This window comes from Aythya fuligula, chromosome 2 (assembly GCF_009819795.1).
Source record: "Aythya fuligula isolate bAytFul2 chromosome 2, bAytFul2.pri, whole genome shotgun sequence".
NCBI classification, from domain to species: domain Eukaryota; kingdom Metazoa; phylum Chordata; class Aves; order Anseriformes; family Anatidae; genus Aythya; species Aythya fuligula.
Window position 1 is genome coordinate 50,708,488 of NC_045560.1, and position 21,045 is coordinate 50,729,532.

General features: G+C 35.5%; 1 protein-coding gene across 2 annotated transcripts in view; it reads right to left on the reverse strand.

The window, feature by feature from the left end:
* Window positions 1–21,045, reverse strand: part of CDKAL1 (CDK5 regulatory subunit associated protein 1 like 1) — a 428,476-nt gene that overhangs the window by 83,645 nt on the left and 323,786 nt on the right. For both annotated transcript variants that reach the window (XM_032181446.1, XM_032181447.1), the window contains one exon: window positions 16,203–16,265. In XM_032181446.1, coding sequence (XP_032037337.1) covers window positions 16,203–16,265 — 63 coding nt within the window. The remainder of the gene's footprint in view (window positions 1–16,202; window positions 16,266–21,045) is intronic.

The window sequence follows — 21,045 nt, forward strand, 5'->3', positions numbered from 1 at the left end:
TCCACACAATTGGCTCCAGTGTCCCAGCATCGGAGCAGCCAGGTGACAAGCTGCTCACCTATACAGCGACCAAAATCTTTCCGCACATCTCGTAACTCACGCTCGTTTAGGCTCCGGGTAGTTACTGTTGATTTTTCAGAATCCTCATCTTCCTCCTCCTGAACCCTTGATGGCCCAGCGTCATCGTCGTCTCCATCGTCTCTATACCTAGATTTGGCAGAAGACTCTCTGCGTTCTAAACGACCTGAATCTCTATACCATTTTTTCACCTTCTCTACAGGGGCAGCTTGCACTGCTACTGCTCGTTTCTCTGACCTTGTTACCGGGTCTGCCACAGAGGTTGGAATACCCTCTGCAGGGTCAACTTGCACTGCTACAGCTGAGAGGAGAGTAGGAAGGGAGGGGAAAAGGGCGGCCCCGAGCCGTAGTCAGCAGACAAACAAACAAACAAAAAAAATGACACTGAAATCCACAATATACCACCATCTAAGAGGAGTTCAAATGCTTAAGTAAATAAAGTACACATTCATCCCCCCTCAGCCCCAAGCATTAAAATACCTTTAAGTCTTCAACTGAAAGATATGTAAGATAAAAATAATTACTTTATTTTGGATACAAATTACTGCAACTGTTAAGAAGATTTGTTATGTAGTACATTTGTATACAGACTTGTATTTGTGGCATAGCACAACATACATAGAAATAGATCTGTAATATTTACATACACGTGCTTAGGTGTAAGCCCAAATTTACGCCCCCGGAGACAAGGGATATCGCTACCAACAGAGCCTCACTTGGAATGTATCCAGTTTTTGGACTGTAGATTAAATACTATTTTTATTTTCTTAGAGAAATAAGGTAAAATTTATCATATTCAGGGTAGAACAGAATGGCAGGGTTCACAAGACAGATGGTGCTTGAATACCACAGTAGTTGTCACTTTGTTGTTCACTGCTGAGAAAATACGGCAAAACAATGACTTCTGACTGATACTTGACTTGCACAGAAACATGCATCAGCCAAATCTTACCCATACATTCATACATATCCACATGCCTGATACGCTTCCTATGTTGTGCAAAATTCATTTTTTCCCCATAAATAAGCTGCCAGTGATTTTCCTTTCTGGATTATTTGGAGACTTTGGCTTAGAAGTCAAAAGCTATCCTACGTTCAAGAGAAAAAAAAAAAAAAAAAAAAAAGGGTGATTCTTATTTGAAATATTTCAGAGGAACTGGGATTTAGACAAGACTCTGAAAGGAGAGACTGCTCCTCAAGAAACACCAACACACACACACAGAGACGTAATTAACTATCTCTTCTCATTGGCTCTAGGCTTTTCTTCCAGTGGAAGCATGTTCTCAGAACTACAATAAGCTGTAGTGAAAGAAAATCTATGCCAAAGCAGAGCAAATCTCTTTCTAAAGATAATGTTGAGAGTATTGTCATGAGAAATGACATATAAATATGTGCTACTAGGAGGAAAACTAACTCTGTCCTAACTGAAACCAGGACATACAACAGCATATTATCTGCCTTTATAGAGAACATAATTTTCTTGGCAATACCATTATTCTATTTCAAATTTGAATAATTTTATTGTTTTAATTTAGATATGAAGAATACAAAGGTTTCACAGTAAGGACTTTCTCTACTTCCACAAACCATTTTGATATACAGGCCTAATTTCTCACCAGTCCTGCAGATCTTGCATGTGTACAAATTTGCCAACCAGTAAGAGAAATGTTACATATCCACACAATGATAAAAGTTCCACATACAAATAAATCATGGCATTGTTTTAGTGCTCCTCCTTCTGCCCATTAAACTACACCCATTGCAAGACAAGAAATTACTAAAAGACAGTATTTATAATGGAATTTAAAAGCACCAAAATCTTGTATATACTCTCACTGAAGTAAAAATTCTTCTGAAGATTTTTTTATACATAGCTTCGCATGCATGCATACGTTTCTAGATTATTGGGCATATCAAATTCTGTGTATTTTAAAATACAAATGAGTGGAGTTTTTGAAAATAACTACCAATAGTATCTGTTTTCAAAACCCCCAAATCCTGCAAGAAATCAACATTAACCTTTGACACAATGTTACTAATAATCAGCATAAGAACACATACCAGTATGTTAAGTTGCACTGGAAAGCAGTCTATTAAAAGTTTTATTCAGCCCATTAGAAGGTTTTTGCTTTGTTATTGGCAAGCTTCATAAAGAGTGGAATACACATATAGGAACAGGAAAACTGTAACAAATTTAAAAGTATTTACTCCCTATGTTTATTTCAACATAAAGAGTGAGAGTAAGATCGACAAAAGAAAGTAACAAAAATACAACCCCAAGTTCAACACCCTTTCTTCTCCATATCAAGTCTGTATCACGAAATGGTGGTGATAAGACACCGTGCAGCATCACTACCATACGGCAAGGTGTATTTCTACAGAAATAATTGATTGACATTGATTTCAAGAAGCTAAGTCATTAAACCTGCATGGACTAAGGTAGGATTGACTGGAGTCCTTCACTTGAAAAGCATAGGCAGGCCTTGCATTTCAGAAAATACAGTAGTAAGAAGTTTTTTCATATGGAATCACTTATTGAAAGTCATCAGATGAAAACACCAACAGTCAGTATCTATGGATGACAAGGTGGTGGTGGTAATTTTTCTAAGCTGACACATATAACTTTGGAAAGGTATGAAAGGAAATCCAGGGTATAAATGCTCTCCGCCTTTGGGGATTTCTGTTATCCATCCAGCAGGCCCTGAACTCACCATTTGATACTATGTACCAGCGTTTAGTTCACAATATCGAAGATTTTTTTCAGTTATCAGGAAGATGCTTACAAATATATTTTACCTTTTGCTCCATGTTTTTAAGTATAACGCAGAAGTGAATATGTCCTGAACACATCTTACAAAGTTCAGATTCAACTTTCATTTTCACTGTAGAGCTCTACTAACAAGATATTGTAGAAGCTGGAGCAGTCCAAGTCTGTATGGTAATGCTGATACTCAAAGTTGGAAGCTTGCTAATGAGAACAACAGGGAGCAGTATGCTTACTGATGGCTTCTTCCAAGCTTGATGAACCAGGCTTTTAAGAAGAGCCAACAGGGAGCTTAGTGGATGCTACTGATATGCCTGTTGACAAGAGTTTAACTTTTAAACTTCCCTAACATCTCTGAGGTAAAATGTTATTACAATGATCCAGGCACAACAGAGTGGGAGTTCTGTATCTGGAAGGTGCAAAGCATAATTACTCAAGATCAGTTGTTAATTTTTCAGAGAAATGACTTCAACACTGAGGATGGACTGATCAGTAGTGTGGCTATAACAATTTTCTTTTAAAACCTCCATGGCACACAAATTAAGAAGGTAATAACGTAATAATGATTAAGCAGGTTTTGTTTACCCTAATTGTTAGCATATAAACTAAATTTAATACAAATTATTGGTGGATTGTGATTCTCTCAACCACAGATGTCTATTTAGAAAGCTGTGAAATTGTAAACAAACAAACAAGCCTTCTCTTTAAAATGTGCCTACAAGAAAACATGAATGTGGCAACAGGAAAACAATAGAAAAAGGACAGTTTTGCAGAAGAAAACGTGGAAACAAATGCGAGATAGAGAAAGGCACTTGAAGCGCCAGCACAGTGCTAGACCTTAAGGAGCTTTAGATCTTTGTTACAAATAGTGATTGAATTTTCTAAATTCTTCCTCCAAAATTGTTTCTGTAGTATGTCAAACAACCTTCTAACATGCTATTAGTTTTTAACCATGAATATACTTTTAACTTTTAAAGAACTCAAGCTAGATGTCTCAAAATAAACTTCACCTACCCTAAAATGACACCATCAAGCTTGTCAGAAATCAGTACAGGAAGTTTTGTTTTAGTCAGTGGGGTTATAGGTAAATATTGCTCATCCTTCTGCCCATCTTCCTGCTAAGTCTCTTCTGCACTTCAATCTTCAGGTCTTTGCACAGGCAAAGCAGAGGGAATATTCACACTTAAAAAAAAAAAAACAAAACATTTGAAAATAACTGCAAGCTCTACTAATGAGAGCACTAAGGAAAAGTGTGAGAAATAGGGCAAAAATGTAAAAACAAAACAAAACAAAACACAAACAAACAAACAAAAAAGAAACAGCAAGAAAACCTCACCAATAGCCATTTCTAGGTGTCAATGAAAAATTGGTGGCTGTGATGCTTTTACACCATTTGATTGGTGAGGAACTCCTAAAAAATATGGACCCATTGTGACCAGTAAGTGTGGAACTTGGGGACATAGAAAATGAGCTTACTGGATTTTTCGTTAAGAGTATAAAGCATCACTGTCCACACAGCATTTCATGGAGCACTATGTCCATAGCAGGTAAGGGGAAGGGAATCCAGGGCACCATTGTAATTTCTAACAGAAAAGGTTCCCTTGGCCTTTGAAAAACCAGAAGGTGAAGATTAAATAGTTTCTTAAACCTAACATGTAACATATGGTTTTCATGTGTCAGGGTATCCTACAGAACAATTTTTCCCCTCAAGTCATATTGTAAAGGACCACAGAAAGAAAGCAACCTAATATGGAGGCGTACAGGATAGCTGCTTACCTGTAAATTGGAAATCCGAATAAAAATTTGAACACTTAACAACTGCATGTAGGCTGATTAATTGCTTCATATGGGAGACTATATTGTATTAATATTGCTAGTCCAACAAGTATAATACCTTGAGTACATTATTGTCAGATTCAGTCAGAAGTCTTCCATATAGCAGATCATTGACTTTTGTATATTGTACGTAAAATTAAGATTCTTTTGTTTTCCTAAGACGTGAATTTAAATACAACAATTTAAAAAATGTTCTACACCTACAAAACTTTGAATCTGATGACATTCTGTTTCAGAAACTATTACATCAAGCTATGTTTACACAAGAAGCGAGGAACTATAGTTTAGCACCAAAGCGGTGGAAAGAGAAATTTTAAAATTTACTTAAAAAAGCTGAGATGCAAGCATACTTCAGCCAAGTCCATTGTTCCTAACAGAAAGCAATGTCAATATAAAGAAGCAATTATAATCAGCCACTAGAAAGCAAAATAGTTAAAAGTGTAGGAGTAAAACTGAAATATGTGTATTCAAAATAGAGATCAAATTATCTCAGCACAAACTGTATGGCAGCACTGTTGCTCCTGTCTGTATGGCTGGAACCTATAGGAATTAAATACATAAATACACACTTTTCCATGTACATGTACTTACTAAAGAAATCCTGTCTAAATTTTCTTAGCTCAGGATATGATTAATGCAGCCTATCAGAAGCCAGATGGTGCAAAACCAGAAGCATCAATCAAAATGAAAGGACCACTGAGTGCTATCCACAACGATGTGCTTGCAAATGGAATTTCTGGTTACAGACCCTAACACACAGCGTGCAGAGGAAGCCATAAACATGGTGGCACTGCCCCCGAGGAATGGACAGACACAGATCAGGCTTTGTTAGGCAGAAAACTGGAGAAGTAGTACTCACTGCTGTAGGCTCTGAAACAGACTCTGCAAAGTAAATGCATGTACTTTAAATAAAAAAAAAAATAAAAGCAAGCTCTTTAATGAGTTTAATAATGTTTGCACTGATGACAGTATCTGTCAAACTGTCCACTTGCCATTTGATTTAATATGGGATTGTGCCATACATTAACAAAGCAGCTGCCACCGTCTGTCTGACACGTGAATTGGTATTTAATGGCTGTACCAGCACAGGGCTTATAAATGGTTCATATGTTTAGCTTTATACTAGACATTTTCTGCAAATGTTCTATGGAAAACAAGGTTTACGCTGCAATGTAAAACAGTGATGGCTTATGTCTTGTAAGGTTTTGTAGCAAGCAGTTCTTTTATATAAAAAAAATAAGCTTGTAAAAATAAAAGGCATGAAAGAGCATAATTTGCCATGCACATGCCTCATAAATGATTATTAAAGAAGATATGAAAACGAACAGCAGTAAGAACACGTATTTTTTTCTGGGAAAAAGCATGACAATATGAAATAAAGACTTAAAGAATTTGTCAGCATGACTGCTTGTATTTGTAACCTACGGTGTTTTATCACAACAACTTTATGTGTGCTACATGTACTAAATTTCAGAGAAATACATTTTACAAAAAAAAAAAATAAAAATGTCTTTTTTAAAGACCCTTGTTTATATATATATATTTTTAATAAAGCCAGATGACATGGTATGACTATCATGATTGCATGAAGAAATGGTGAAAGAAAAATCAAGCCTAATACATTTAAACACTTCAAAGCCAAACTAAAGCAGCATTTGCATGAATTGAAACACCATCTTTAAAAATCAACATTTAATTTCTTTAATTGATATTAGCAAATGCCACATTTAATACGACGAAACTGTAAAAGTCCTGTTCCTTTAAGGAGATAAAATGTCCCTGTTTTTATCCTGATATATCATGAGATACCAAACCTTAAATTTGCCATTGGCTCCACATCTTTTAGACCTCAGACACCTTAGAGGCATTGTCTCCAGAATTACAGGAAGAAGCTATAACTTCTTGGAAAGATAATTTTTGAAGTTGGAACCTCTCCAAAATTAGAAATAAATTACGAACATGGTGGCCATACCCACCTCTCAAACTGGAACTCTTATTTCAAAAAATGAATGGAAAATCGAATAGTTTATTTTATCCATCTTTGGACGGATACAATTTGTGGATGAAAAGTATCTTACATTCATAAAATTACAAAATACAGAGGAAAAATAATATGAAGAGCATGTCATATTTAAGAAACAATATATGTTGTTGATTTGCGTTTATGGTAAAATACAGGTTTGTACCTCTCTTCCTTACTTAACACCTAAATATTAATTATTAATACTAAATACTTATTCAGTACTTTACAAGAAAAGTTAACAGAATACATGTATGTTCACTCCATGTAAGAAAGTCCAATTATTATCCCAAATCTTCTGGTAATAAAAGCATTGATGCCAACCTGGGTAACATTTAGAACTTTATGTAACATGTCAAGTACTCAGAAAGTTTACAATAATTTTAAGAACAAAGCCAAATTTTGCCCTCCAGTAAGAAGACGATGTGCAGAAGCTAGTTGTATCCATTAGCGAAGCTCTCCAAACATGCGTCTTTGGACACGCAATTAATTAAAAACAAAGAAGCTCAGATGAATTTGGTCATAAGAACATTTAAGTCAACAGCAAAGTTTAAATTCTTGAATAGTGAAGGCCACTACTACCAACGTTTAATTTCATGTCCCCGTGGGTTGGTTCTCACCACACCTGCAGCACTTTCCCTCCAAAGAGTGGCATTGATTCCCCTGACTACTTCAGTGTCATCAACAAGTACATCTGTGGACATAGGGGGCTCCAAAACGTATTTAGGAAAAGAAAACAAACAACGGAAGGGCAGGTGAAATAAAGTAAATGGAGAGAGAATAAAACATTAAAATATCAAGAAGATAATAAAAGAAAATAGGTAGGAAAAGACAGAATAACGAATGTAGACAACATGGAGGAAAAATAGCGAGTGGAGAAGTGTCAATAGAATAAAGATAGAAGGAGGGGGAAAAGTGTGAACAGTGTCATGGTTTTGGCTAGGATTGAGTTAATTTTCTTCACAGAGGCTTGCACAATGCTGTGTTTTGGATTTTTGATGAAAATAGTGGTGATAACACATTGGGGCTTTAAGTTGTAGAGCAGTGTTTACATAGAGCCAAGGACTTTTTTTTGTTTGTTTGTTTTTTGTTTTGTTTTTTTTTTTTTGCTTCTTATAGGCTGCCCTGCCAGCAAGAAGGCTGGGGGCACACAAGAAGCAGCCAGGACAGCTGACCCAGACTGGCCAAGGAGATATTCCACGCTACCTGGCATCATGCTCAGCAATAAGAGCTGGGGTGAAGGAGGAGGAAGGGGGGGGACGTTCAGAGTGATGGCGTTTGCCTTCCAAAGGAACCATCACATGTTATGAGCCCTGCTTTCCTGGAAGTGGCTGAGCACCTGCCTGCCGATGGGAAGCAGTGAATGAATTCCTTGGTTTGCTTTGCTTACACGTGTGGCTTTTGCTTTACTCCGTAAATTCTCCTTGTCTCAACCCATGAGTTCTCGCACTTTTACCTTTCTGGTTCTCTCCCCCATCCCACCTGAGGAGAGTGAGCGAGTGGCTGTGTGGTGCTGCCTGCTGGGCTAAACCACTCCAAATAGTAAAATATAATTGGGAAATATAATCTGCTACACACTGTGCAGCCATCAAGAAATACATCAAATAAGATATTAGGAAACGGGGGACAGAAAGACACATGAACTTGATCTAAACTTGAACTGGCCATAGACCATTAGTTATATACTCCATTATGCTGCCAAAGGAAGATTAAAGGGAGCTTAAACAAAGTTTTAAGATGGTCAACGTTTTCTTCTTATGATTTCAAGGTTTTCCAGCAACTAATTTTAGAAAATCTGAAATACCTTTCTTTGTCATACTTCTGTGCATCACAGTTGTGATGGACAAGGAACAGAGGTGAAAAAAGACATGCAGAGAAAGGTAATGCCTTTCTTTGCAAAGCAACAATAGGATTAATGTCATTTGTTTTGTCTGAGTTGATATGACAGATATTTACTGTCCCTATAAATCTTGTCTCTCGTTTTATATTTCAGTATTTTTAGAGGAAGAAAATGCTTATTTGAGGCAATCTGCTATACCAGCGTTTGCATGTTTTACCACAAAGAAAATTTGTGAAATAAATTACCAATGTTTTCATGATTACTGAATTGAAAAAATGTATAGGTGTTGTGTATCTCATGCAACTGTCACAGATGAAAGCTGTATTTTTTTTCCTCGCAGGGTAACAAACTGCCATAATTACTTCAACTTCTATTCACACTCTCTCATACTTGTCAATGTCGTTTTGATCTAGCCAATTGTCCAAAAAGACTGTATTTTGGAAGCAACCACAGCCATATGGAGAAAAACTGTTATTTCTATGCTGTGCAAAGTGATGTGTGCAGAACTTGTTTTCACCTATTTAGCTGCCCTAATCAAACTGCAGCTCACATCTAATAATCAGCTTTTCATTGTCATCGCAGAAACTTCTGAAACATTATTTTACTTTTGCCACATTTTTCATCACTTTTTTTTTTTTTCTTTCTGTGATCATTTTTACCTTTATATTTTTCTCATTTCCTAATTTTCCAGAACAGTTGTACATTGGGGGTATATGGGAGAGTATGTGTGGATTTTATCAGTGTATTTCTTAAACCTTTCTCACGGTCACTAATGAAGACATTTCAGTAACACCTGAAACCTTGTTAAACATCTAAGTCTATGCTTCATCATAAAGCATTATCTTTGCTTACAGATGAAAATGTGCTTTTACAGGCTACTGTAAACCTAAAAAAAAAAAAAAAAAAAAAAAAAAAAAAAAAAAAAAAAAAAAGAAAGGTAAAAGCTTCCCTTCTGAGTGATAACTCAAACCCAAACAATTCAGTTTGCATCAGATAGGTTTGATGCTTTAAACATTGAATTACAGCAAAAGTTACTGGCACTGAATACAGTTTTAACCATAGCATTAAGCATACACTACCTGATTTTTTTTATATATTTTAGTTTTTGTTCAAAACAAAAACAAACAAGCCACCACTGATTTTACAGCACTGTTTTTGTTTGTTTGTTTTTGCATATAAATACACTTCATGTTTTTGCATATAAATACACTTCAAATGAGATTGCAAGTCTTTTGTCTCAATGTTTCTGCTACAGGACTAAGACAGAGCAGATACGTCTTTTTCTATTCAGCCTATTCAACGGAGAAGTAAGCCCTTTCATTGCACTACCTTCCTATTTCTTTTCCCCAAACCCTAAAACAATTCCTGGTATTTGAACAGCTATTTCTAAGCTGTCTATATATTAGTTTCCTTTGTGTTACAGATGGCATAAACTTCAATGCAGCTAAGAGTTAAGTCAAGAAAAAGCAGCAGCTTTTCAGGCCATTAGATTTTCTTCACTGTCATCAAGTAATGTTCAAGTATGCCATTAGCACAAGGCCACTGCACTGCTTTTCCAAATAGAAATTGCTTTTCTCTTTCAGTAGTTTTCTTTGAAGCCTTACATCATATCAAGAGCACAAAACAGCTTTATGCAACCTCCTCCAAAAAGCAGTTCTGAGCACAAGGGAAAGGAAGAGAGAAGAATGGATGTAGGTTACAATAAGAATATTTCCATAAAACGTGGTCGTATCTGACATCTGAGCTATTAAATTAAACCTGAAATCTATCTTGAAGCAGGAGATAGCAAAAGGCTCACTCTCTTTTTAGCAATAACCTAGAAATCTTTTTCATCTTACAGAAGAACAATTCAAAGCACCTGCTTTAGGAAATTCAGACTATGGCTTATGTCACAGGCATTGCAACCTCACAGTTGCCTTATGATTTAGTACAAAGCAGTTCCTTGAATAAATGGAAAGTGGGTTAAAAGGATTTTTGTTGTTTTTCAGAATCATATGCCCAAGTCATTACCTGAAAAAGCTCACAATGACTTTCTTTTTTTCTTGCTCAAAGGTAAAACCTACATGTTCGTGGTACTTGCACCGCTCCTCCTCCCCCATCTTTCAAAACACCCAGTTGGTATCTGAGAAACATCACAGTCTTTATGAAAAATCACAAAAAATTCTTGTGTTTTCTAGCAGTTCTGAAATAGCTTATCCCCAGACTCAGAAAAACACCCCAACATGGTTTCCTTAATTATGCTAGCCTGTATGCCTGATATGTGAAAAAACCCGTTCTAATACCCATGGCTTTGGAATATCATCTATGGCCAGCAACAAAGAAAGAAACAGAATACAGCAAAATTTGGGAAATTAAGAACTACTAAAGAGATATGAGCAAAGATTACTGAAAGATGTAAGTCTCATCTGCCAGATACATTTAATACTGCAACCGTGTTTTAATCTTTTGCTAGCTTCTTTCAAGAAACCATTCTCATAGCAACACTTCCAACTCTATAAGCTGTCCAACATTTCAATTTACATGTTCTCTCATGTAATCAAGTCATACCACAGTGCAGACATCTTCAGTTTTCAGGATCTAGTTAACAAAGCAGCTTGAGCAGACTGTGATGCCTGCCATTAGAAAGTTAGCCAACAATCAGGAATTTTAGATTTGTTTATTTCACTAGACATCAGAAATTCTTTTGTTCAATTTTGATTCTTTGTGAAGAATGCACATGGGGTCCAGCTTCCCCGAACACAGGAGAAAAACAAAAGGAACCAATTCATTGGTAGGGAAACTGGTCCCAGCTGAAGCTCTTAACTTCCCACCTCCCTCTGTTCCTGCACCCCATGGTGCAGCCAGTTTCACTCGTTCCCACTGCCATCACCACATCACCCTGCCAGAACTCACTGTCCCCAGAGGCCACCAGCCATGGCACAGTGGCCAGAAGGAGGGAAGAACCTCACAGGTTTTGCTACCTGAAGCCAATTGCCTTAATTTCCTCACCCTCCGTCTTGGACTTTCCTCTTCCTTTTGCACATTTCACATGGGTGCCTATAATGATTTCTAGACAATACCACAGCTTTGGACATGGTATCATTAATGTGTTTTGTTACTGTCAATGAATACCATAAAGACCATACTAGCCTTCATAGGCAGCGCCAAATGAGATCCTGGCTGTTTGGTACTGGCTTCTGTTTCATTATGAAAATATAGTTTCATCCCCACATTTCCTTACATACACTTGCATCATTTTTGAATTTTTCTGACTTCCAAACGCCTCAAGCTCTTCAGAGGAGTCACAGGATCTAGCAGAAGAATGACCTGCAACCACAGATTTAGGGCTGCTGACATTAGATTACTTATTTTCTGTTAGAAACTGGAGCTAGAGTCTGTGCAGTATTGAAACAATTGGTTGAAAACAATTCTTATGGTAATTCTGTAAGCAACAGCAGGCATTAGCATCTTAACTCTAAGGATAGCCATGCATAATCTTGCTATTACTTTTCCTTGAGCCAGTTACATACATATCTACTTTTTTCAAAGACAAAGGAATACAGGATTCAACTTTTTGTCCACCCCAAATGACTTACCAGGCTAAGAGATAGAAAAAGAAAAAAAAAAAAAAAAGAAAAAAAAAAAGAAAAAGAAAAAAAAAAGCTTTGCTCCAATTAATTGTGTGCCACAATAGAGTAAGTCCTTATAACTTGCCAATCACACAGGTATTGTCTGTGAATTTTTAGCTGAAGTTTTTTTAACATTTCTATAACGCATTAATATGGAACACTTTACACCATGAGGCTTAAAGCTTTTACAATTATTTGATTAGTATTGCACCAATTAGAGCACATTTACTGATTTTTTATTTTTTTTTTTAAATCCTGAGCGATTTCAGCTATGAAAAAATCTCTCAAAAAGCTCTTTTCGAACACCATGAACATTGCCTATTTCTTGGATACAGCATATGCTAAAATAAACCACTGAAAGGACATATAATATGTGACCTTATTTTTTTCATAGCTCATGCCCTATTTTTGAGCAATAGATTCAGGTTGCAAAAGGAAGAATCAAATCCAGAGCTGAGTTTTTAGCACAGGGGATTTCTCTCTGTTACAGCACAACTCAATGTACGGATGTGCCCAAAGTCTCTCTTCCTGGCTATCCTCTGAAGAGGCAGAACACCAAAATAAATAGCACTTCTGCTATATTCTCTTCTATAAGTAAAAACAGGTTTTTGCACTGCAGAAATAAAGATTATCGTTCTAAACAATTGCTCCAGGGATAGACAGAATCCTTGCTTGTCCAACAGATAGAAAAAAAAAAAAAAAAGAACTAGGCCTCTGTGCTGGTGGATCTGAATGTTTTCCACGTATGGGATCCTGAAGCTCCCCAAATCCATTGTTTTTGACCAAGAAACCTGCTATTACAACTGGTCAAGTTTTAAAGGGCAAACACCATCTGAGAGAAAGACACTACGGAAATTAAACATCCATTGCAGACAGAATAAAATTCTTGAGTTGTGCAGCTTGAAAGCTCTCAGTATACATACAAAAAAGGTTCAGCAGAAATGGCTTGTGTGCAAGCAAGTTTTCATTGAATGAGCTATTAGAAAATTGGTCAGATAATAGCTAAAGGTAAACAGCAACAACAATAATTTATGCAGCCAGATGGTAAACTACATATATTTCGGTAATAAATAACACAGGAGCATAACTACTCTTTGTCTGCTATTAGCAGAGGCAGATTTTCTCCCTCTTTTGCATACCTTTGTCATGGAAGAACTTAAAGGCTATCTCCCCTCTGCTGCTTAATTAAGGCCTCAACTAGATACAGAACTCCACACCTGGAAGTGGAAGGAAAAGGAAATCTTGCTTTTCCTCTCAGTAAAAGACCTGGCTTTTCACTTGGGAATGCACAACCACAGACATTTAAAATGTCTTTCATGATGTACTAATTTGCACCAGATAGGCAATAAACTGCGGGAGAACTTCAAGGAACAGCTATCTATCAGTCTCCTGACTGAGCACAGACTGCAATAAGGTTAGTAAGGTTAGTATAGACACTCCCTCAAAACATCATTTTTTATTTTAGTAATGAAGCACAAATCTGGAAGAATGAACCTTTTCTGATCAGTTTTTCTCTTTTCTATGTGGTACTCCATCACAAAAAGGTGAAACGCTATCAATGCTAGGTGGACAGTCCTGTTCCAGCCACTGTAGTTTATCTGTTTTAACTACTACCGAGCTCCAACTTACCCTTTATATTTATGTTTTCTCCACTTCTGAGAGGTTCACAGAGAAAAACCTTTTAACTGACCAAGAATCCTGGAAGCTAGTAATTTAAGTTATTCACACCATTATCCTGTACCACCAACACTTGAACAAAACATAAAATCTCTTTTTATACTTAATGAAAATAATCTACAAAATAACAAACAATCCTCACAAACCAGAACCTTTCCGACGTTTAATCAGACAAAACAGAACTACAGTACAACTAGCATAGACCTCTACTTGAAATAATTGTATTTTCAATTAATGTTGATCACTGTTAGATTTAATATAAAAATTAAAAGCCCTTTCCTGGACTGTAACAATTGTGAAATTGGGAGCTAAGATAGAAATAAACAGCATAAAGCAAGAAGCCTGCAATGATTCATTCTGACCACCACAAATAGGAAGTAGCTAGTAGAAATAAAACCTTCACTGTCAAATGGAAAATTAGGAAAGATCATCCTTTTTTTTTTTTGCATACTTTCATTTGCCCTTTTTTTCCTTTTGCTTTCCAATAGATACGTGGAATCTGCTTGGAAACAGCAGAACAGCAAAGCATCAAAAACCACTCATCAAACAATTGTGCTACTTTTAATATCTTATTATAGGTCCTAAAACAAAGATCAAAAGGGAGTATATCTAAGCATTTATATTCAATTTCACATCACCTGGTGACTAATTTGTAAAGAGTGCACAAGTCTTCACAACTGAAGCCAAAATCAATTGAGGATACTTTGATATAATGCCACAAAGGATATGAGCAGGAAGGCAGCAGGAGTTACAAATGGCCAAGGTCTGCTAAAAGTGCTAATAAAAGAATAATGGAATTTCCTTGTACTATGAATAAAAAGTATTTGACACAGGAGAATTTAGACACTGAGAAGAATATCAAAGCTTCTGGTTCATCACTTACTTCTCCGTATTAGAAATTAATTAACTTACTGTTACATTTAACTTAAAAAGCTTCAACTCAGAAGAACAATGATCCAATTCAAAATCTTTTTACACTGATTTCCTTTATTCTTCATGTTTGTCAGTTTTCACAGGCCCTTAACATCTGCTTTACCAGGTCTTGCAGACAATGAAAGCCTATCTACAAAAAAATAGTTTGATGGATTTAACTTGAAATGACATATAATTATTAAAATTATAGAAAACCTACTGTTTGACTTTTTTTTTTAAATGTAAATATAGATGGTAACTATAAAACTCTCACAGAAACAACTTGCCTGATGTATTTAATCCATTAATATTTACAGAATGTATTTCTTTCTCACAGATGTACCTGTAGTTACACAGACACGCACACTTTTCCTGTGTTTATACATATAGATAGGTGCACATACATACATACTTCTGCTACCTTCTTTCCCCAATTATAAAACTCAGCTCTTTTTACAAATGTGTATCTATGTATGTAAACTTGCAAAATCACATGCATTTTGCAAAACAGAAGCAGAGTGATCTCATACTGCTTATAAATTGTTGAAGGATCTAATATACTTGCTTAAAAAAAAACAAAAAAACAAGCCCACAGATTGATCCAAGATTGGAGAAACTCCCTCAAAGTATTTACAAGCTTTCTTAACTCTCTCTTCAAAATCTGCTTAATGCATTCTTTTGCATAACGTCTACAAAACAAAAAAACAAAACAAAACAAACAAACAAACAAACAAAAAAAAACAAACCATGACAAATAGTTATAGCACAGAATGCTGTAATCACTGCCTTTTGACCCAATTTTATCGTCTCTGTCTCCTGGTACTCCAAAATCTTCTTGTAATTGCTTTAGCTCTTTATTTTATAATTGCAAGGTTCTTTGGGAATTGATCTTGTCTTCCTTCCCCTATGGCATGGGGTATAGTTACGTTTCCCAGATTTTACAAATCAGGATCAAGTAATAATGAAGAAAATATAATGAAGAGGAAAATACTTTTTCCTCTTCCCCAAAACAACCAACAGGCTGTTAGTAAAGCAGCACCTTCCAATGAGGGTTTCGGAATCAATAGATAATTCATTAGTATCATGTATCTCAGGGCCTAATTGACACAACAGGCTAACCATACTCAAGGGTAACACAGTTTCTGAACAGAGAGAAAAAAGAGGGGAATCAGATACCACATAACATCACTTCACATGATTTAGTGGTAATCTGTAAATTATACTTCTAGGAGGTTAATGCAAGTCATTGACTTAAAAAACAAAAACAAACAAAATGCAACTTTCCAAGCTTGGCATCAAGAAACATAGAGAAATGTATATGATAGAAGAATTTAAATGACATGAATGCCTTAACGCTTTCAATTTTATAATTTCCTCTACCTTTTGAATAAAAATAACAAAATGTAGTTATCATGAATGTTTGGAATTATTCTTAACAAGAAATGTAGCTACCATATTTTTTCTTACCTTGTGATCATATGGATTGTATGAATGAAACAGCTGAGACAGATCCTTTGTTCTTTGTTTTTTCTGAAAAGTAATATTAATAAACTGTATCAGAAAAGTTAAAGGAAAAAGAAAGAGACTAGAGATTTAAAAAGCTGTGTGCAGGTACAAACACATTCTATCCCCACTTTGTTAATGGAACTGAAGAGCAGTGTATGCAGATTAAGTATATTAAATATCACAGGAAATAATTAACATATATATTAACAATGCTAAGAACATATCCTTCATAAAAAAATAAATACTAATCTATGGAACATCAGTGGAATGTGTAAACAATTCAGATTTGTTTTAATTTCTGAACAATAAATCATAAATAATGTTTTAGAATATAGATAACAAAGCTTGAAGATTAGGCTCGAATCATGCAAAGACTTGTCTGCTATTCTAGTGTTTACTTGCAGTCTTGCTTTATAGCAGATTAGGTTTAAAAGGAAGGTGGTTTAAAGAAAAAGCATATATTATTTTTCTATTTCTTTTGATGCTAATACTCTCTTTGCCTTGATTGTGGAAAATTAATAGGTGGTATGCCATTTAATGCCAAGGCAAAGGGAAAGAAGCTCTTTCTCTTAGGAACAAAGTTCAAAAACAAACCCTGTTTAATCCAGCTTCTACTGAAATCAATGAAAGACCTTTCAGTGATTTCAGCAGATGTTACATAGAACTCTCTCAGCTGCATCCTATGGAAGGGGGGCAGAGGAAAAAACATTCATCATCTTTAATACAGGGATGAGTCACAAATAAGTTCAGAGTTTTCTTATGTCAAAAACTATGTTGACTTTATTCATAGCTCAGGAAGGCAGAGCACTCTACGTCGGAAACCATAAAGAGGAGACAACGACAAGAATTCCTTGCTTGCAGTCTGTACTGTTGTCTTGCTCTAGCCATCACTCCCACAAAAGCAGGTTTCCAACTGGTAGGATCTAGTCATGTCTCTAGCATTCCGTGAACTAAACATACAGCTGCACGACTGCACTTCCGAAAACTGTAGGACAATTTAGTAATTTTTCATTATGTATTTCCTTTCCTTACGCTGTCTTTACTTTCAGTGAAATGTTCAGACACATACACTTAGTCACAGAAGGAATAACTTTAGTTACTTGTACAAATTTATGACAGCTGGATATTTCTGAGTCATTAAAGGCATCAGATTAGCGATCTACTTCTGTGAGGTCACTAACTCAGTTGTGGCCATTAAATAGTCAGACAATCTCTTGCCCCTGTTCAAAGAATGGTGAATTTTCTTTTCAGCATGAGAGGGTTATTTATTATTATTATAGACAATTCTATTAATTTACAGTAAGTAATACCTAACAGGCCCTGTTTATGTGAGTTTACTAAGCAACAAAACTTTAAAACCAACAAAACTGATACTAATAAAGATGTTTTTGTTAGTATAGAATTTCTCAGCAATCCAATATGCCTTTGCCAAAGAAAAGATCTCCCTTAGTAGAGGAATCTTGGCTATCTAGCCCCCATTAATACCTGTTTTATTTCCAAAGGGGTGGGAACAAAACACCAAAACATTCAAGTGAAAGCTTCATGTAGCACAACCCAAACTCCATCTCCACCCTACGACTTCATTCCTTGTACGGTTATGAAAAGCAAAAATGCTTAAAATCATATAAAAGGGATTTGGAGAGATGCCATAGTAAGTTGAATAGAGATATCAAAATGATTATTTTAAAGTTTCTTAAAATTAATTTAATGTATAATCATGCAAAAAGTAGACAAAAGCATTTTAGTTTGGAATCTAGAGACCTCCACTAAACTTTCTAGGAGAAACGAACAAAATCAAGAAAAAAAAAGTAAATTCTTTTTTTCTTCTTTTTTTACTGAAGACTATTTCCCTCATTTTGAGTGCAAACAAAGTGATTTTGAGTATTTTTATTGAAATAGCTTCAGTAAAAATCAGTGAAATTTTATGGCCCCATCCTTCACCTTCACACTATGTCCAAACTGCCAGTCACACACTTGGTTAGACAAGACAAAGAATGAAGGTGCCACCCCTTATACATCTTCCACTTTTTTATTACAGGAAATCACAGTTTCTTTCCTCACTCACAAAAGGTAGAAGTTTTGCTCTGTTTTGTTTGCTTGTTTACAAAAGGAAAATGCTCCTGACTGAGGAAATTCATGAAACAGAGGAATGTGGAATGGAGCTTCCAGAGACACACATGAATAAATGCTCCCAGAAAACTCCCAGGATGTCCTACCTGCTTAGTTAATCTAAATCTAAACAGTATTTGACTGTTTTTTTGGAACTTTGAATACGATGAGACAAAAATGTTTTAGCATTGTAGCTAAATGTAGCTCGAGCCCTATGTTACTGTCTAATTAAGTGCATCTCCCCAAGACTTCTTTCCCTGACGCAGCTTGACTCTAACACATCCTTCCCTTGGCCAATATCAAAATGTTCTTCTTCCCTCTGTCTTCCTGCTCTTTCCCTTTGTGTTCTGATTGCCCATTCCTTTGTTCTGTACCAGTACTGCTGTCAAATCTTCTGGTTAAAAAAACAAACAAACAAACAAAAACTACAAACCAACAACACACCAAAACAGCTTCAGAATTTATGCAAATGTACTTTCCCATCATTATGCTCCATGTACAGCAGCACTACTGTTTTCAAACACTCTCTTGGAACTCCACAAGGTATTTCTAAATTTATTATATTTCTGATTTTTATTTTTTTTTTTTTAATTCAACATACATCTCAGCATGTGGTATTTCCAAAAATGAAAAGAGCAGAGACTGATAGCAGGGCCTGTGATACAGGGGTAGGAGTTTTGATGGGCTGCAAAATTCTGATGATTCAATCCTGTGCTGACTTAAATTTTAAACCTACAGAGATACAGACGGGCGTTCAGATACTATGTTAATATGGGTCACTTAGGAAAAAAAAATTGCATGTGAGCATGCAAACAACTTTTCACTTTTCTGTTTCAATACATTTTTAAAATGTTATATTATACAGGAGATACAACAGAAATACTTTTTATTGCTGCCTTTAACTTGAAGAAGTATGGAAAAGCTTGATGAAGAATAGATGAAAGTGCAGTTGCGGGACCAAGTTTAATACTATAAAATCATATATTTTACACATAAGTATCCCAAGACAGAAGGGCTTCCCCAAGTAACACAAAGCTGGTGCATATGAATTACTTCAATCTTTCTACTAAAATATATGGAAGTAATCAAACACTTCTCAAACAATAGTGTCCAAAATGCAGTTATAAATAAAAAGCCAACATCAACTAATGATATTTCTTACAACATACATAGATAATGTCAGTATCAAGAAAACAACGCATCATAATTTCATGATTTTTTTTTTCTTGTAAGCATACAAGCATATAACACATTTTAATCTAAATATTTTCTTTCTTTGACTGATTTTCTGGGCCTGAGATTTTCTGAGATCTTATCATAACTTTTGAGATTTTAAAGGGGCATTGGCCATCTGAGATGCATATTATATACTTAAAATATAGCATCAGTAAAGCTTCCCTTTAGTCCCATTCAGAATTATAAACCAATAAAAGCCAAGAATGATGAGATTCTTGTGGTTTTACTTTTTTCCCTGTGCACTGATTTATGGTAATAATGAGATATTTTCTAATGCTTGAAGACTACAATGTAGATCGTATCACTTAAAGAACAAACAGAATACAATACATAAATAAATAAAATGTAGGTTTAGTCTGTAAAACCACAAAACATTTTCTACACAATAGCTAACCAGCATGGAATTTTGTATTGTCTACTTTAGAAAAATAAAGCTAAACTTAATTTTTTTTTTTCTATATAATGGTGTGAAAATAGGGTAAAGGTAGGGGTAACCTAACTACACATTTTTTGTGAAGAGAAAGTACTTCATAAAAATAAGCTTAGAAATGAAATAACTATACTGAATACTAAATACCATGGACTCACACAGGTATATTACACTTTTCTGGTAATCCTCTTTGCTTGCACAGATGATAACTACGTGTCTTTCTGATGATATTATTGTAGCCTGTAACTTGTTTGCTTTCCTGTAAGCATGGTCTATCATGTTCAGTGTGAATGAGAATTCCAATATCGCTGAGATATTTTTATTATAGATTACTTAGAAGCAGCTAACTTATATGGAATATTCTCAGTTTTTCACCTAGTAATAAAGGATTTTGAGATTACTCCCTGATATGAAACCAGTGATGTACTGTTTTCCTTTAAATTCAATGTTCTGTTTTAATATGTCTGTTTTCACCTTCAAGGTCCTTAATAATTCCAGTCAAATACCACTGCAGATCTGCAGATTCTACCAATTTCTTTGAAGGTGGCAGCCTTATAACATCAGCAAAATTCTCCCTTTTTTTTTTTCCTGCTTCCAACCCTTACAGTTCCTCCAGTATGTGGGGCCTTACTCAGAAGCAGGGCCTTGTACCTTGTTCCATTCAAACATCCTTCGTTTCCCTAATGGTGACAGTGAATAGCAATGTGTCAAGGCAACCAGATAAATATTTCAGATCATCTTTCACCTATCTTCTCCCCTATTTCTCTCCTTTGCATCCTACTGGATTAGAATTAAAACAAAATTTAGTTTTGCCTCAGTAATCTTATTTGATTTAGAGCTTATGAAGCATCTCATGCACTTGATCACGCTAACAAGTAATAGTAACATTTCTTTCAAACAAGTCTGGGAAACCACACTGCTTGCTTGTGTAGTAGGCATGTATATATAGTAGGTGTATATTTAGTTATATAATGCTAATTTAGAGAATGCTCCCCCTGTATTCGGCTCTGGTGAGGCTGCACCTCGAGT